Source organism: Poecilia reticulata, linkage group LG7 (assembly GCF_000633615.1).
Source record: "Poecilia reticulata strain Guanapo linkage group LG7, Guppy_female_1.0+MT, whole genome shotgun sequence".
Classification (NCBI taxonomy): domain Eukaryota; kingdom Metazoa; phylum Chordata; class Actinopteri; order Cyprinodontiformes; family Poeciliidae; genus Poecilia; species Poecilia reticulata.
The window spans coordinates 22006150-22024003 of record NC_024337.1 but is presented as its reverse complement, the minus strand read 5'-3'; the positions used below and the strand labels follow the sequence as shown (position 1 = coordinate 22024003).

The 17854-nt window shown below is 41.7% G+C and overlaps 2 protein-coding genes across 14 annotated transcripts in view; both read left to right on the top strand.

The window, feature by feature from the left end:
- tmcc1a (transmembrane and coiled-coil domain family 1a) overlaps positions 1–6224 on the top strand; it is a 43768-nt gene extending 37544 nt beyond the window's left edge. For all 10 annotated transcript variants that reach the window (XM_008414038.1, XM_008414036.1, XM_008414039.2 and 7 more), the window contains 2 exons: positions 2241–2376; positions 4110–6224. In XM_008414038.1, coding sequence (XP_008412260.1) covers positions 2241–2376; positions 4110–4424 — 451 coding nt within the window. In that variant the 3' untranslated portion in view covers positions 4425–6224. The remainder of the gene's footprint in view (positions 1–2240; positions 2377–4109) is intronic.
- Positions 6225–9669: 3445 nt separating this feature from the next.
- The window catches only part of plxnd1 (plexin D1), a 104405-nt gene continuing 96220 nt past the window's right edge, over positions 9670–17854 (top strand). For 3 of the 4 annotated variants that reach the window (XM_008414048.2, XM_017305700.1, XM_008414045.2), the window contains exons 1-2: positions 9670–11069; positions 14233–14409. In XM_008414048.2, the coding sequence (XP_008412270.1) occupies positions 9858–11069; positions 14233–14409 (1389 nt within the window). In that variant the 5' untranslated portion in view covers positions 9670–9857. The remainder of the gene's footprint in view (positions 11070–14232; positions 14410–17854) is intronic. The other variant, XM_008414047.2, reaches the window with a different exon arrangement.

Here is a 17854-nt window from a genome sequence, read left to right as displayed (position 1 = left end):
TCATCTCTGTGGGTAATTGCATTTCTATGAAACGTTTCTATTACAAAAGAAAAACTTTGTTTTGCTTGCAGTTAGTCTCTTACTACTTCTAAAGAAATGCACATTTTATGCTGTTAAAAATAAGACCTTTTGTCAGACAAATTTTACAGATTATACTTTAATTTTTACTGTAGTTAGCAGTTGTCATCTAATCTGTAATAAGGTGGCAAATGCATTCACACCCTTGTGTCTTCTCAGTACTCACACCCACGTGTTTCTATCGGTTCTTTTCCCAGGCCTGCATTCAGACTCTGGGCTTAAGACACACATTCACATTCCTCCAGAATGTTCCAACATGAGGGCACAAACACTGAGGTCAGATAAAGAAATATTGGACATATTTCTTCCTAAAATGTCCCGGCCCAGAGCAGTCTGTTTTTTTTCCAATAAGGCTAAAATCATTTCCACCATGAAGGACTGACCACCAGGTTTTTTTTCTGGCCTGTCTGCAGGGAAATACCCGTCCATAAACCACCAGAGATAATATAATTCTTCAGCAACTAATTCCAACATTATTATATCCAGTAAAATGCCACCAACTCAGTAAATCACAGTTGTTGCTTCCAGCCAAAGCAATGAATGAAGAATCATGAATTTCATGGGAATAACCAGACATTAATTTAACATTTTCAGATCTAAGCTAACAAATACTCTTTGAAATAAAAGACTCAGTCCAGTGTATGTTGACTTATTAAAAGATTAGTTTTCAACTTTTGGGCCTCTTCCAGCTATTAACAAAGGATTTATTTGAAATTTCTAAATAAAGCTAACAGATGATCATCAAAGAAAGAAACTCAACCTGTATAAACTGGATGATTATTGGAATAAGTAAGTAAATACTCTTCACAATAAAAATGTCTATATTTCATAGTTCCAATTATTTCAAATGTACGTTATGCATTTAAATAAAAGATATGGCACAGTAATCAAAAAAAAAGGATTGTTTACTTTTCAAATTAAAGCCTACAGATACTCCTTAAAATAAAAGCCTACATCTTCCATGGGTTTAATTTCTGTGATGGGTTCCACATCACTTACAAACCTAAACCAGGCATTAAAACACGTTTATGATTAATTTTCTAAACAAATCTCAAAGAAACCCTTCACTGAGCATTGATGAAGAGGGGAAAACCATTACGTTGTTTAGATTATTAAAGGTTCTACTGTCAACCACATGACTTAAATGAACAAGAGATTAACAAGCCTCTTCAGCACTTGGTGGCACGTGGAGAAGGTAATTTAAATCGGGTGTGCTGGAGCAGAGACGCGTCTGAAACATGTAAGACAACAAGCCCTGGGGACCAAGATGGAGAACCACTGAACTTGATGAACAAAGAATTGTTGGGAAAACACAAAACGCAGTTCAAAAGTGCAGATGTCAGGTAGATATTGGTAATGGATTTAAAGCAGGCATGAAAAAGGGGTTTTTATTGGCCTTTCAAAATAAAGGTCAAAATATAATAAGTTTATGCTTGGGCCTAAGCAAAACATTTGAGAACATTTTTATTTGAATTTATATTATGCTGGGTTTAATGTTCCATCTAAATTTCTGGAGAATTTTCTCTCATTTTTATTGTTGTTCAGTCTAAAGCCCGACAGCATTTCAACTCACTGGAAACGAAGATATAAAAGCAACAGAAACCAAAATGTACAGTCTTAACATGGTTAAACTTTTTCTTTAAGGAGCACTAAAGTAAAGACATTTTAAACGGAAGCCTTTATAGAATTTACCTATGCCAAGCATTTTTCAGGACAGGGTGGTTTCTAAAAGTTGAAATGTACCAACAATTTATAAAAAAAAAAAAAAAAAAAAGGAAATGTAGTTGTAGGGTGTTGAAACTCCAGAGATTTTTGTATACCATTATTTCTGAAAAGAAACAATCATTTGAATGTCAGTCTGTTTGTCTGAGCCTCAAATAAACAGGAGTTTCGATCCCCCTCCTCCCACTGGGTTCATGCCATTGGCCAGTCTCATTCTGGTAACTCACCCTGTGGTTGGCCAGTTGAATGAGGAGATGAGTAAGCGCATCCTAATCTTATCAGGACAAGTCATCAGTTCAGTCAGGTGCCATGTGGTCAAATGCCCCCTGGCCTGTTTCTGCTAATGCTTGCATGTGTGTGGGGTTTTTTTTTCCTTCTTCTTGGTTTAAGCTAATTATGGCTCAGGAGCTCACGTGTGTTTACTTTACATGTGTCTTTAGGTGTGAGCGTTTGGAGGAGCAGCTGAACGACCTGACAGAACTTCATCAGAACGAGATCCTCAACCTCAAACAGGAGCTGGCCAGCATGGAGGAGAAGATCGCCTATCAGTCCTACGAGAGAGCCCGAGACATCCAGGTGTGCCCATCGAAACTATGTCCACAACAACTTCACTGATGATAAAAGAAAACACATGATTATTTTACAACATAGTATGTAGATGGATTAAGATATTCTTAAGTTGCTGGGTAATAAAGTTAAGTGATGATGGGTCTCGCTTCTGACTGGAGCTGAAATATTTTTCAGTAAAAATAACTAATATTCATTAGATAAATTATTCTCTGTGTGTCTGAAGATTCTGTTTCATATTCTTATCTCGCCCCCACAAACCTATCAAGTGTTTTTATAGGTCAAAAATGATAACTGACTATTCACAATGTGCTGGCTTTTTAGTAATTACCGTTTCCTTTTAAACTGTTTATTTATTTGGAGCTACAACTGCCCTATGTTGTACGTACTTAACTACAACATGTTGTGCATGTGTGGCTTCCAGTTTTAAGCAGTGGTAAGATAATACAGGCTGGTCAGACGCGTGTTAAACAGAGGTGGGCACACACCCTGCAACAGTCAGTGGCTCTATCTCACCTTGCATATTGACAGTGTAGACACTGTCAATCCTTTTTATTGGCCTTTCAAAATAAAGGTCAACATATCAAAATAAATTTATGCTTGGGCCTAAGCAAAACATTTGAGAACATTTTTGTTTGAATTTATATTATGCTGGGTTTAATGTTCCCTCTACATTTCTTGAGAATTTTCTCTCATTTTTATTGTTGTTCAGTCTAAAGCCCGACAGCATTTCAAAGAATCTTGTTGGTCCAAAACAAAAGCATTTCCTTGTAGTAGTCTCATGTTACCCTATGCTTCCCTGCTGGCGTTATGTGCTTGAGTTTTGGGTAAATGTCTCCTCATAGCACACAGCTGAAGCTGTTTCTGGCTGCTCTTCCTTACTCGGACAGCAGAGAGTGCTAGAAACCTGTGAGTGATACACTCCCATCCCTGAGATCAACACTTTTTTACCTGTTGTTCAATGTGGTATGGATTTTCTGTCAGCTGTTGAACTGTTAAGCCTCTAGATTATTTAAAAAGATAAATAAATAATTGTAACCAAAGCAGAGAGACCCAGCCAATCATGAAGTTACAGAAGGATAATGACAAAGGCTGCAAAGCTTAAAGTTTATTACCAAGAGGAAGCAATCATCCTTAGGTGTTATTCCCACTGAAATCTATAAAATAAATGAATAATTATTAAAAAACAATATATAAATAAGGTTAAAAAAATCTTAAATAAGAAAACTTCAACTAGTCTGCAAAAAACCTAGTAAAAATAAGAAGTAAAATATCCAACAAGGTTGAAGTGGGAATAAGAGGGTTGTTCAAACCAGGTTAGCTGCAATGTCTACCAGTTAAAAAGACATTATATATGTAGACATTATATATCTCTAAAAACGTTCAAGGTGTTGTTTGATTACTAGATATTTTTCTCTGACAACCCAAGTTTTGGAAGCTCACTGATGAGCTTCCAATTGTCTGAAATGCAGATCTGACGATTATTATCTTATTTTCTCATTGAATGAGATGAAGTGCAGGGGCATGAAGCTGCGCTGAACATCTGACTTACCTTTGTTGACACTAAAGTTTGCATTGTTCTTCTTTCATTTAGTATGATTTTAAACATAAAACACTGTAAATACTTGTGTGTAGTGTAGTGCGGACCCAGCGGGTTGTACGTTTACATCGAGCTTCTGTTTTTATTTATAAAAATGGTTTCTTGGCTGACCTTTTTCCCTTCTGGGTGTCATTTTCCACAGGAGGCTCTGGAAGCGTGTCAGACCAGGATCTCTAAGATGGAGCTCCAGCAGCAGCAACAGCAGGTCGTCCAGTTGGAGGGGCTGGAAAATGCCACGGCCCGGACCCTCCTGGGAAAACTTATCAATGTCCTGCTGGCCCTTATGGCCGTCCTTCTGGTTTTTGTCTCAACTGTGGCCAACTGCGTGGTCCCGCTGATGAGGACGCGCTCGCGCTCCGTCTCCACCATCATCGTTGTTCTCCTGCTGGCCTTCCTGTGGCGAAACTGGGACGCTCTGTCGGGGTACACGCATCGTGCTCTGCAGCCCCCAGGATGACCAGATTGGCGCTTTGCTTTGGTGTCGCCGAATGATTATGCTGTTGCTGCAGTCACGCAGGAGACTCAGAGAATGTGATTACGTTGGGATGGCTGCTTGGCCGTGCACTCTGAGCACATTTGGACACAACCTGGAACCAAGATGGAGAGGAAGAGTTGGAGAACAGCTGATGATACTCAAACTGAGGAAGGAGAAGACTGTTTACAGTTCTAAAACAAAACGATATGGTGTTATCCTTCGCAGGATGCAACACTCTACCGTTTTGTCTTTGGAGTTTAATTGATTATAATGTTATTTCTAATAATATTTAATTTCCATTGTTATTTTATTCAGTACCATGTAGCATTATGACCTTCTCCTTTTACACAGAGGAGGATTTAGTCAGGAAACTGGGCTGGCGCCTCAGCCTAAAGGTCCAGTCTAATTTTAGAGACATGTGGGAATGTGGTTGATTGCTTTTAGGAGAAGAAGAGAACTATTACCTTTCTGTGATTGGTAGATTTGAACCATGGCTATGAACTTTATTGGGAGTTGGTCCATTTTTGCTGTGATGAACTGGTTCAGAAGGACTGAATATGGCTGTTGTGTCATGATAACTTAAGATGATGTTATGTTTTCTTAGCATTTCTGATAGCTAAGATCACCTGCTTTGATTTAGCTCCCTTATTAAGTGGAAAGAAACTTGATTAATGAAGGTTATGAATGATAGATGAAGACTCAAGAAGACATGCTGCTCGCCATTTAAAAAGAAAACAACCCATAAACATGGAACATCTGTTGATTTTCAAGCATCTGCCATATGTGTAACACGGAAACAAAGCCGCTTGTTGTCATTAAGAAAATTACATGCAAACCGGTACCGCTGCTAAAAGCAATGACGGAGCGCTGTTGTCCATCTAAAATCAATTTGCCAGGATAATTGCCTCCCACCTGCCATATTTGATATGATCAGTTTAGGGAAAAGAGACCGCTGGTGCTCATCCAGCCCGTCTCGGCAGGATCAGCAATGATGCTGCCTAATATCGACAGTGCAAGTCATCTCCACTGACATGCAAATGCACACTGTCTGTCTTTAACACTGTACTAAAACATTCTCCCTGCGTATGAACAGTTTTTTTTTTTGTCTTTTTTTTCTAGCACTAACTCTGTATTTGTAAACTCCCAGTGCCAAACTTGAATTGAAACCGGGTTGACTGGCACAACTAAGACGATGCTCTGCACTTTTCACATATGGCATGAATGTACGCTGCAGGGTCGTCAGGGACGCAGCTCGTAGTTCTCATCAAGTCAGAGGCTCTACGTGACGTAGTAGAACCCCCACCCTGCCCCCTCCACACCGCCTCCTGGATTTTCAGTGGCAGATTTATTAGGTTGATCATCAAAACTGTCCAACCTCTACTTTAGCACTGCTTGTGACGGCACGTGTCGGGCTGAGGTTTAACAAATCTTCGATAGAGACTTAAAAAGGTTTCACTCTCTAAAGGAAAAGTTGACTCAGGTCAGGATCATCCTCATCGTGGTTTGACGAAAAAACCAACAAAGAAGAACTCGGAAGGTTTTGTGTCAAAATCATTGTAAACTCGGATTCCCTCAAGATAAACAGATTTAAAAAATGTATAATGTATTTATTCATCTGTTCTATTTTGGGATGAGAAGAGCATTTGAGTTGAGTGAGCTGACCATTAACCTTGCATGACTTTTTCAGTAACGCCTATAATGTAGGGTTGTGTGCTAAACCACTTCAGTGCCTTCTGATGTCCTTTTCTAAGTGTGGAATAAATAAAGTGCATTCCCAACTAAGCTTTTTTTTTTCCCCCAACCATTATTACAATTTTTGTCTGCAAGGCATAGAGTACAGCCAGGTACAATGTGACACATCAACATTTTTATTTTGAAACATTCTAAAATGCCAGAGAAAGGTTTAGATGATGTCCTGGCACATTTCTTCACTCATCCGTCCAAAACCGGATTTTATCACCACCAAATTTCAATATTAATATTGTGTTTTGGGGATGTAGTGCCATTCGTATTGTAAACATGGTGTGGGCAATGACATCGGACCAGACAATGTTGTCCAAATGTTTAGCACCAAACTTTAAATGGGCTTTATCTTCAGAAGTGGAAATCCTTCTGAAGAGAGCACTGATGGAGATTATTTAGGTAGAGGTTGGTAGAAAACCCAGAATCTGTACTAAAGTAAGAGTAGCACTACTTCAGCATATTTTTACTTGAGTAAAATTTTATAATGATGTCATTAGACAGAAAAAGATATGTAAAATAATTAGCAAATTCTGGTAGTTTAAAACAGAAATAATGCAAAAGTATAATTACAAAGTTTAAAAACCTACAAACATGGAGCCTCTAAAGGGACATTGAAGGAAAAAAAAACTTTCTGGTGAGCACCAGAAATTAGATTGTTTTTTTCTTTTTTCCTTCAATGTCCCTTCAGAGTCTCCCTACAAAATAAATGTAAGTAGAAGAAAATACTTTTCAAAATCAAATTAGTACAAGCATCTGTACTTGAAAGGATATTCACTCAGTCTAGTGGAAATATGTGTGAACTAAGGGATGAATGAAGCCATCAAATTTGGAGAAGCTTGGAAGGATTTACCAGATTTTTCATGTGACAAATGCAGGTTTAATCCAGCCAAACCTCTAACCCTCTTGAACACGTCACTTGACATTTGTTTCGTATCAACTCAATAACATGATGAGCCACATCTGGTCATTTGTTTTCAGAATTTTGTACTTTTACAGATTTTATATTCCAGCCACTAGATGGTGCTCTTTCATCTGATATATCAGCAGCTCATGGACGCGTATATATTGTGTGCTTCCAGAGAGATGGAGTCCAAACATAAAAAGCTGTTGCTCCTTATCAAGGAGGAAACGGGTTAGGTGCTAAATGGGTCACCACTGGGAGTGTTCTAAAGATAAATGCGCGAACTCCTTGTTTTACTGCCGTTGCATTTTAACGGCCGGCTGAGGGTATTTGACGCTGACCCGTCTGACCCAACCTTGGCTGCATTCCTCCTAAAATACCCACCACCGTTCACCTGCATCTTACTCATTATGTCGCGCAGTTTAAAGGTAACGATGTTGCACTTCATCACTTTCCTCCCCTTCCACGCAGCCAGATTTGATGCGCATGGCTGTGCGCCAAGGAAAACACGCGCGGTGCACTTATCTGTCCAGCTGAAAGCTGCAAGCATAGTGACCGGGGGGGGGAGGAAGGAGAGAGGAGAGAGCGAGTTTTTTCCCCCCAGAGGAGTCCACGTTAAATTGGCACAGGGCGATTCCACACGATTTAGCATCAACTTTAATTATTGCGTGTATTCAGAGATAACACTTCTCTGGCTCGCCTGCGAGCTGATTTATGCAGCGTCTGACTCGCTGGTTCCACAACCAAGTATTCTATTTAGGGATGTGAGCATATGCGCACTTCCAGATTTCAAAAATGCAAACCATATTCACTTTTTTTTTTTTTTACTATATTTTCTGGAGTTGGGGTGGGGGGTTGGGGGGAGGTGCATGTGTTTGGGCTTGAATATTTATGACTTGAAAGAAATCCGCAGTAGATGTCAGAGCCCGGAAAGGTGCGCTTTACGCGTCCATCTGGTTGCACTTTCACGGTTCTTACCGCGCCTTCTGTGCCCAAAACGGAACCCTGCGGATCTGCAGAACTAATCTGAGAGTCGGGCGATTTGGAGAGCACAGAAGGTGGGACGGTGACCCGTCATTAACCTCAAGATGAGCGGAACCACAATACCAGGATGGCGGTGGTGGAGGCTCATCTTGATGGCAACCTGTATTCAAAAGCATCTCATTAATTTGCACACTTGTATGAAAAAAAAACACAAAAAAACAGGTTTTTAAAAATCATAATAAATGACTGAACTGTTGCTTTGTTCTATGGAGATTTTGACCAACATTCGGTCTTTTAGGGTACATGCCAAACATCCTCTACTGGAAAAGTCACTAAGCTGAAAAAACAGTTCAGCTGTTCTAGTCGAATCTTCCTGAAAAATCGCATCTTTAGCTAAAGTTAAGGTACAGAAAGGCAGCAAAGTCTCTATCAGTGTATCTGTCAGGAGAAGGGCACCAACAAATTATATTTAGATGTTTTCAGTGAGACAATGGATTAGAGGTTTTAAGAAAGTTACTCTTTTCTTAGTTCAGTCTCTGAAAGTTCACAAAGCTCAGTGTGTGAACTTTAAAAGTTCAGTCTCTGAACTAAGAAAAGGGAGAAGTATTTTCTTTTAGATGCTACACGGAAAGTGTTCGGCCCAAAAAACAACAGTGCGTATTATCAAAAGAACAAAGTAGCCATAGTGGAACATGGTGGTGGCAACAGCATGATGTGGGTTGATGGAACTAAACAGTTTGGGTCAAAATGAATAAAATAAGGAACAGTTTAAATATCAGACAGGTATAACCGTTGACATCCAGGTGTCTGCTGGAGAGCTAAAGATTAAAGTTGATTTTAGTTCTAAACTTCACAGTGAGGCTTAAAGATAGTGACTTTAAAATAGATATCATCACAATCTGAAAGTTTAGGAACGCATTTGCAAATCTGAGTGGGTAAATATTGCAAGTCAAGATGAATGAATGACTCCCACAAAAAAGTCTGGATGCTGCGTTTGAAACAAATAGTGCTTTCATATCCATGCAGCCAAACTGCTGCATCTTTTTAAATTGTTGTATTTAGATTTCTATGCTTTCAGCAAAGCTGCACAGGATACATGACACTTTAAAAAGTTTTTAAAATGTTACTTTCACAATCTCATTCTGGTAATTCAGCAAAATCGGGCATTTTACATCGATGTGTGAACTTTAAAAAGTGACTAAAAGTTGAAATAAGCGTGTTTTTTTTTAGCAGCTGTTGCACCTGAGTTGATGTTTTGATAATAAAATCGAAAATATGAGAGCAAAGATCAATCAGGCAGACAGAGTGCTCTCAAAGGACAATATATGTCATATCAGGGAGGCAGCACCATTCATCACGGTTAATGAGATGACACCCCTGCTTCTGTGAAAGAGCAAGTTTTATTATATTAGCAATGTATTATTATTGCTTTCGTTATTAATCAATATTTCAGAGAAAGGTGACTGCAAACAAGTTTTTGTCTTCTGTAAATAGCGCACCACATTTTAAAAAAAAATACTTAAGTAGTTTTATTCAAAGAAAAAATGTGTAGCTAGACTGCTCTAATGTGTCTCTGCTGAGCTGCTCGGCGGGCAGAGGGGGACAGAGGCAGAGGAGGCAGCCTGAAAAAGGAAACACGACTCGTTTATCGCGTCATTCTGGGCTCGGCCGTTGAGCAGGAAACAGCCTTTCCTCTCGGATTGTCGCCGTCGGAACAAACATACATTTTTGTCTTTGCTCAATGCACCCCTCGGCACAGAACACGCGGAAGCCGGTCAGAAGGAAGAATGCCTCCTTCGATGGAGATAGCCGTCCTGCTCCTCGGCGTCCTGGCTTTGGAGACGCGCAGGAGCGCCAGCGCGCTGCACATCCAGCAGGCGTTCGCGTCTCCAAACCTCACCAATAACTTCGTGGTGGATCCGGTGTCCAGGAGGGTCTACCTGGCCACTGTCAACACGGTGTACCAGCTCAACGGGACCCTGACCGTGGAGGTGGAGAAGAGGACGGGGCCGGTGGAGGACAACCTGTTGTGCCATGCGCCACAGCTGCCCCAGGCTCCGTGCGAGCATCCCAAATCCCTCACTGACAACTACAACAAGCTCCTGAAGCTCGACCGGGAGCAGGGGGTCGTGGTGATGTGTGGATCTGTGTACCAAGGCTTCTGCGAGCTGCGGAGGATGGGAAATATTTCAGAGATAGCGGTGGAGTTCCCACCTCAGGGCGAAAAGACCGTCTTCCCCAGCATGCTCAACATCGCTGCGAATCACCCGAACGCGTCCACAGTGGGGCTCATCTTCAAGAGCCACGGGGGGAACACCCGGCTTTTAGTCGGGGCCACATACACAGGAGCTGGGACTCAGTTCTTCCCAAAGAACCACAGTAAGGAGGACCTGCGCTTTGAGAACACGCCGGAGATCGCAATCCGCTCCCTGAACGTCAAGGATCTATCCAGACTGTTCACCTATGACATCAACCCCTCTGAGGATAATGTGTTCAAAATCAAACAAGAGGTCAAAACCAAAAACAAGCTCAACTTCGTTCACGCCTTCATCCAGAAAACTTACTCCTACATCGTCTTTAACAACGACGCCAAAATGGGCCACAAGGAGAACCAGCCGAACAGCATCCTGGCTCGGATATGTCTGGACAGCGACATCCCCCGAAAGTCCACCGGGTCGGAGAGTAAGAAGCTCACCGAGTCCTACATTCAGATGCCCCTGCAGTGTGGACCTAACGGGAACATTTACAACCGCCTGCTGTCCGTGTACCCCGCGGAGGTCCACGGAGGGAGCGGTGGGGGTCCGGAGCCCTATCTGTTTGGAGTGTTCTCCAAGGCGGACAGAAACTCTGCGCTGTGCGCTTTCAAGTTTGGAGACATCGAGGCGGAGATCCGACAGGGCCGCTCGAACTGCTCCAACTCCCCCAGCAGCGATGTTCAGGTGCTGGACAGCGTGATCCAAGGCTCCGGGGCCGTCTGCATCCAGAAGGGAAACATAGTGGTAAGCTCCACTTACCTTATCTGACGTTAAAAGAGCAAGTTAAAAACGATACGCTGGATAAGTTAGGATTACAAATGAAATAAAAACAAAACAGGATATCAAACGCCATAAAAAAAAAAAAAACATAGTTGTTTTATTTCAGAATTTGTGAAAAAATAATAACCTTTATAAAAATAAACAGTTTGCAAAAATTATTTACACCCTTGAACTTTTTGGAACTTCATTTATTTGGATTTTAAGAAACACAATAACACAATGTAGCTGTAAACCAGATGCGCCACATTGGTTGGAGTAGCTACCTATAGCTTTTTAAGTTCGAAATCTGAAAAGTGTGGTGTACACAGTTTATTCACTGAGATACCCATAAATAAAATTCCACCCGACCAACTGGCTTCAGAAGTCAAATATTTCCACTCGATTATATAATCTAATTTAACAGCCAAATTGTTTTGTGCTGCAGAAAACACAGCATCTCATCATGAACAAAACATGCTTTAGATCAGTGGTTCCCAAACTTTTTCTCCTATGGGGGGCGGGGGGGGGCCCCGCCCCCCACCTATGGATTACAAAAGGCTGTCTGGTTGAACGACGTGTGGGAGGGGACGGGTGGGAGGGGGGAGAGAGGATTTTTACAGACTCCCTGTCCCTGCCCCTGGGGGGGGGATCAACTTTTTGGGGGGCAAAATGAATGTACGTAGCTGCATAGACAACAACATCGGTAGCCTACAGGCTACTTGTTAAGCTTAAGGTGATATATTGATATTAGCCAGTCATCTTTTAGCTAAAAGTATCGTTTAGCAACTTTACTCAACTCAGTCGGTTAGTTTGGGGGAAAAACTGTGAAATGTTCTTTGCGTTTTGCTGTTTTACTGCCATGATTCTAACACACACCTGCGTAGCTCTGCACAGCAGCAGCAGGTCTCCTTCGCTGCCGCACAGGTCTAAACCCAGCGCGAKTGTCTTAGCGCTCATGTTGCGTTTAAAGGCAGCTCGGAAAAACAGATTACCACATGTTAACAACGGATGAAACAGTTTTAACTGCTGATAAAAGTGACAGAGGACACAGATATGGGAAGTGTGGAAGCCCCTACTGTATCAAATTGACATAGGAATAACAGAGAGTTGGCCATTCTAAGGTAAAACCCAGCGCATAAAGCGTTCATGTTTTTTTGTTTTTGTTTTTTCACCCAGACGGCTTCCTGCGCCCCCCCTGCAATGGCACGGCGCCCCCTCTAGGGGGCGCGCCCCACAGTTTGGGAACCTCTGCTTTAGATGAAAGATTGTGATATCAGCAGCATGATGTGGGAACTGGGAAGTCAGATAGAGTTACACACAGGGAAATCCCAGAAGAAATCCTGTTAGGATCTGCAGATGACATAAGAGAAGGTTGGAGGTCGGCCTTCCAACAAAGCATAGTCCAGACTTAAATCTAATTAACGGTTGTCTTAATTAGATTTAATTAACATAGTCTGAAAGAGCTTGAGCTGTTTTTCCAAACAAGTACTGGTAAAAACTGACTTCTCTTTATGTGCTAAATAGAAGCTTGGAGTTATAACTCTACAAAATATTGCTCTATAAGATACTAACCCAGAGATATGACTACAGGTACACACCACACTTTTTAGATTTTTAGTTGTAAAAATAAAAATAAATTGTTCAGAATGCCAATGTGGCATTCTGCGCCATATTCAGGGTCTGCAGTCCTCAAAGCAATTGTCTCCAGTTCAATTCCTGCAATTTCCTATATGCTTGGATATCTAATCCACACATTTTGTTTCATTCCTATGTTGTAAACATAGAAACATAATTTGCTTACTTATGAAACATAGGGCCCCTATAGTTCCTCAGGGTGCAAACATGACAACTGTATCTCACACAGAAAGTTAACCTCCTGAGCCCTGAGGCTCCTGGCTCAGAGAGAGGATCTCCTATGTAAGAAATAAAGGTCATTAGAGATGAAAAGATCTTTAGAGCCACTTGAAAGGTTGTGGGAATGTTCAGACTCCCCTCACATCTAACAGCTCCTCTCTTCTCTGTCTTATCAAATCCGAAGCGCAGAAAGGGTTAACAGCTTACTATGTGTTTTTTTTTTTCTGCTGCAGTTTGTACTTGTGAGTTTTTGCCGCTAACTATAGCTGCAGTGGTCGAGTACAAATAGCCGCTTTGTTGCTGTCCCGTGGTCAGACATTATCTTGTATTTCCACTCACATACCAGGCTAAATATTTGCCCTTAAGGAAACGTCGATGCTGGAAACTATATTTACCCTCTGTTCGGATGCCGTCACACAATGGAGGCAAAGTGAATCGGGAATGTGATGAAATTCCAGATTTCTGTTGTTGTGGTTCATACTGCCACAGTTAAGGTCAAAGGATGCTGCTGTGGCGCGACCAGGGAGCTGCCCTGCTCCACGCCACCGCCTTATTGTCTGTGGGCCCCGGGGCCGCTCCATCCATGACCTGTTTTCTGAATAGATCTAACATCCTACTTGGTCCTCAGGCCTTTGCAATATAGACAACTTCTTGTTCAAAAGCAATTTAGTCCAGATTTGTTTTTCCACTTATGATGTCATAAAAATACTTCTCGGAGAAAAGTTAGTCCCTTTGGTTTTACATTTATTGGCTGCGGACACGTGATCCTTTTTGTAGTTGACAGTTTGAAGGCCAGCACTGAGGGAAAGTCAGACACAATTTATGATAAGAGCGATGAGGCTGTGAGCAGAAGGGGCCCGTGGGAAACAACGCTACAAATATCCACTGTTCTTAATTCTTTCCCTCCCTTTTCTTTTTACTTCTTTCTTTTCTTTTCTTTTTCCTTTTTTGGCTGAGCATGTTCTAAAATATTCAGCAAATTCCCAGTAGATCCTGGTGCTCATCCGAGCGTGGCGCTAATGTTTTATCACTGCTTACCGAGGATTTGACAAAAGCAAAGTCTTATGAGTGTTGAAGAGCATTGTAATCCCTTTTCAAGTATTCACTGACATGCCCACAAAGTAATTTAGAAGAACGAGCAGCACCAGAGTGATAGCTCCTATCACACACCACTTGCTTTCCACCAGACATTAATCACGCCGTGCTCCTGTTGTGCGCTGTGCTGTCCTGTCTTCTAATCTGTGTGAAAAACTGATGAGGATTGATCTCTTTTTCATTTCATCTTCCCTCCCAGTTGCAGCCTGAGCAGCTGGACTGCGGCGCCGCCCACCTGCAGCACCCTCTGGCTCTACGGAGGCCCCTTAGGGCCATTCCTCTTTTTGGAAACTCAGCCCTCAGTTCGGTCTCAGTGGATAATGTGCACAACCACACTGTGGTATTTCTGGGAACCAGTAACGGACGTCTTCATAAGGTGAGGCCCACTGTCGCAGCATTACGGGTGAATGAAACTTTCATTGAATTCATATCTGAGGGTTAGACCCCCCTCCTGATATAATCCTGAAGAACTTATTTTAGGTAGTGGTTAAGCTGAAAAATGGGACATCCAGCAAACAGATACACGTCAGTTCTAGCACACATAACACATATTATTACTAATTATAAATGCATTTGTGGTGTAAATAGTTTTAAATGCTGCTGCATTATTTTTTTTTTAATGCTTGTTAGCCAAGGACAAAAATATAATGCCAAATAAGGCTGAATGATATCTGGAATATATAGACCTGGGATAGTATTGCTGAATATTGCAACAATACTGATTGTTATTAACACATCTTTAAGTTTTTCCCCCTTCATCACTATCTCTTCTCCCAACCGTGTCAATTTTTGCATCAAAGCTGGTAAAAAAATATGATCATCATGGACATCGTGTGCCAGGGAAAATCCTCCAAAAGGCCGAATATATTACTGGCATACAGACCTTGAATGCTTGGTTCTTAAAAGGGAGACATTACGTGTTTTCCATGAACATGGTGCCATTTTATAACACAATCAAGTAACTAATTACTGCTGCTGCTGCTAGTTAGTAGCTGAGTTGGGGAGTCGCGGGGTAGAGGAGCTCTCTGAGGTTGAGACTGCAGTGCCGAGAACTAGCTTAATGAAAATAGGCGTTACTTTATGAGAGCAGGCGTTAAGGCATCCCAAATGTCTGCTAAAAATGCGAGAATTACTGAAACGTGCATGAAAGAATCAAACAACACTCCTGGTATGTTTTCGATAACGTAATGACGCCATAACATGACATAAAGTTGAAAAAGTTGGTTTTACTAATAAAACCTTTGCTAAATATTACACTAAAATAGTCATTTGCACACATGGGAATTGTGATGACAACTTTGATTTGACATATAGTAGTGCTGTAATGGTGAGTTCTCGTTATACTGAAAAGTTGGATTTTCCGGGTTCCCGGTCAGAAAAACAAAACAAAACAGCCTGCTGATGCTGGAACTCAGGCCGGGAACATCAGAGCTCGCGGAGCAACCTTGAGTTTCAATATGGCTGCAGGCATGCAGAATGTAATGAATGTTGCCAGTATAAACCGAAAACTATGTACCTCTGACGGCGTGTAGCTCGTTAAACCAGTGGCACACATGTTGTTGTAAAATATCCATTCCCTTTGTGTTTCAACACATAAAACAGAAAGAGAAATATATTGTTTTTGCCTTGTTTTGCTTTTGCCTTGTTTTGCTAGTTAGCTGCAAAACAAATAGGAAATCCAGATGCTTTCCGACTTGGAACCGGGATGCTCTCATCCTGGGGCAACATCATTTCCAGCTCCCAGCTCTGAATAGTGAGAATTATGCTTAATTCCAAATGTCCGTTGGTGAAAAATAAATATACCCTAATGCTGCAAAAACAATACGAATTTCTTCTCTTTGTTCTAGAAGGTGTTTCACCTTTCATCTTAAAGGCTTCTTCATCATATCTGAAGGAAAGACATCCATGGAGCTTATAAAGGCTGGGGGGTATACTAGGGAGGAGGTTCATCTTCCAGTAGACAACTAAACAAACAACCACACACACAAAGGGTTTTTCAGATTGAAGCATATTTGTATATTAAAAATACCTAGTCAAAGTCCTTACTTTAACCCAATTAAGAATCTGTTGCGAGACTTAAATATTGCTCTTCAGAGGCTCCTCTCTGATTGAATTTGAGCTATTTTGTAAAGTAGAATTGGTGGAAATAAATGTTGAAAGCCATTAGAGACATACCTGGACAGAAACGTAGACTTGGTGGGGCCGAACACAAATGCACACCTTAGTTGTTCACACTTTCATTTAAAGAAAAACTTTACTATTATATACATCTGGTTTTGCTTTGCAACTATGAATTAATTCATGTTCATCTAAATCCCAGTAAAATACGCTAGCCTTTCCTTACACCAATACAAAAAAATATTAGGATGCCTTAATCCTTACAAATGTCCGGTGAAGAATGATGAGCAATGGGTAAAAAACAACAGACTAAAAGCACTAACTCCTCAGGTCATAGAGTTATTGCTGTATAAAATGGCCCCTCTGAAAGGAGCTCAAGTTTTTAATTTGATTGAGCCCTGAAGCTTGGAAAAACTGTTGGATCAGGAGACACGCACGGATGCTCTGATGTGGCTGCCGCAGCTGTCGATAAAGCTGAAGTTGTGTGAGAAAACATTCAGAGAACAAGCAGGACTACCTGCTTTCATCCTGTATCTTCTCAGCTCTGTCATCACTCCATCCCCCCCTCCCCCCGGTCTTCTCCACTTCAGTCATCGTCAGGTCATCCCTGAGCAGCCCTAATCATGCGCTCTAATGTTCCTCAGACCTGGTTATTGTCTGGGAGAAGCTCTTTAACGAGACTCAGTGAGGACGCGTGACTCAGCCTTGCCATGTGTTGGCCCGCGACCTCCGCTTTTACACATCCACCGACCATCCAGCTTGTGTCTAATTAGCAGCATTCCTTAATTCCTGTCTCAGTCACATTCCCAGTCGCCCCTGACTGAGATCCCTGCGAGCGCAACAATCTGCTGTCTTCAGATGCCTGTGGAAACAACGCAAGCTGACTCTGAAGGCTTGCTTTGCATGAGCTCTGTGCCTTTTACAGCATTAAAACCATACTGCTGGGAGCTAGAGGGGGTTGGGGGAGGTTCGTTGTTTGGCCCCAACTGAGTTTGCCGTAATTGTTTTTTTTTTTGTTTTTTTTGGAGGCTTTTTGCCGTAAACCAGATGCACCACATTGGTTGGAGTGGTGTAAACAGCACTGAGTGTGTATTTGTGTGAGTCTGTTTGCCTGATTACAGGTTTGACTGTGTTTTTTAGGTGTTTGACTTTGTCTGCAGGCCATTGCGAGAAGGTTTAGTGATTCCATGTGTTTACTTAGATGGATACAAACCCTGAGATTATGCATGTGTGCGTCAACCTTGTAAAATCCAGAGTGTGGTGCTTCGGTGACCTTGCAGCAACAACTTGCTTTGTGCTTTTTAGCTGTATGTGGCTCTGATTGTTTGCGTGCGTATTAGTGTGTGTGTGTGTGTGTGYGTGTGTGTGTGTGTGTGTGGTGATGATTGTGCATGCGTGTGTGTGCCCTGAGGATAGAGCTGTTACAGAGGTTAATGGTGCTGTTAGTGTGTGTAATGTGATTCTGACTGTGAGTTTGGCTCAGACTAAACACAGGGGAGCAGTGGTTCAGATTAAGTTAGACCTCCTTTACTGTCTTTGAGAGAGCCCTCACTGAAGTAATTTGTAATTACATGCATTTTTTTAATGAAGTCTCTCCCTCCCCATTACGACTGACTCCCATTTTCCTGTGTCTGGCAGTTTCTGCCTCTATCACTCTCTCTCTCTCTCTCTCTCTCTCTCTCTCTCTCTCTCTCTCTCTCTCT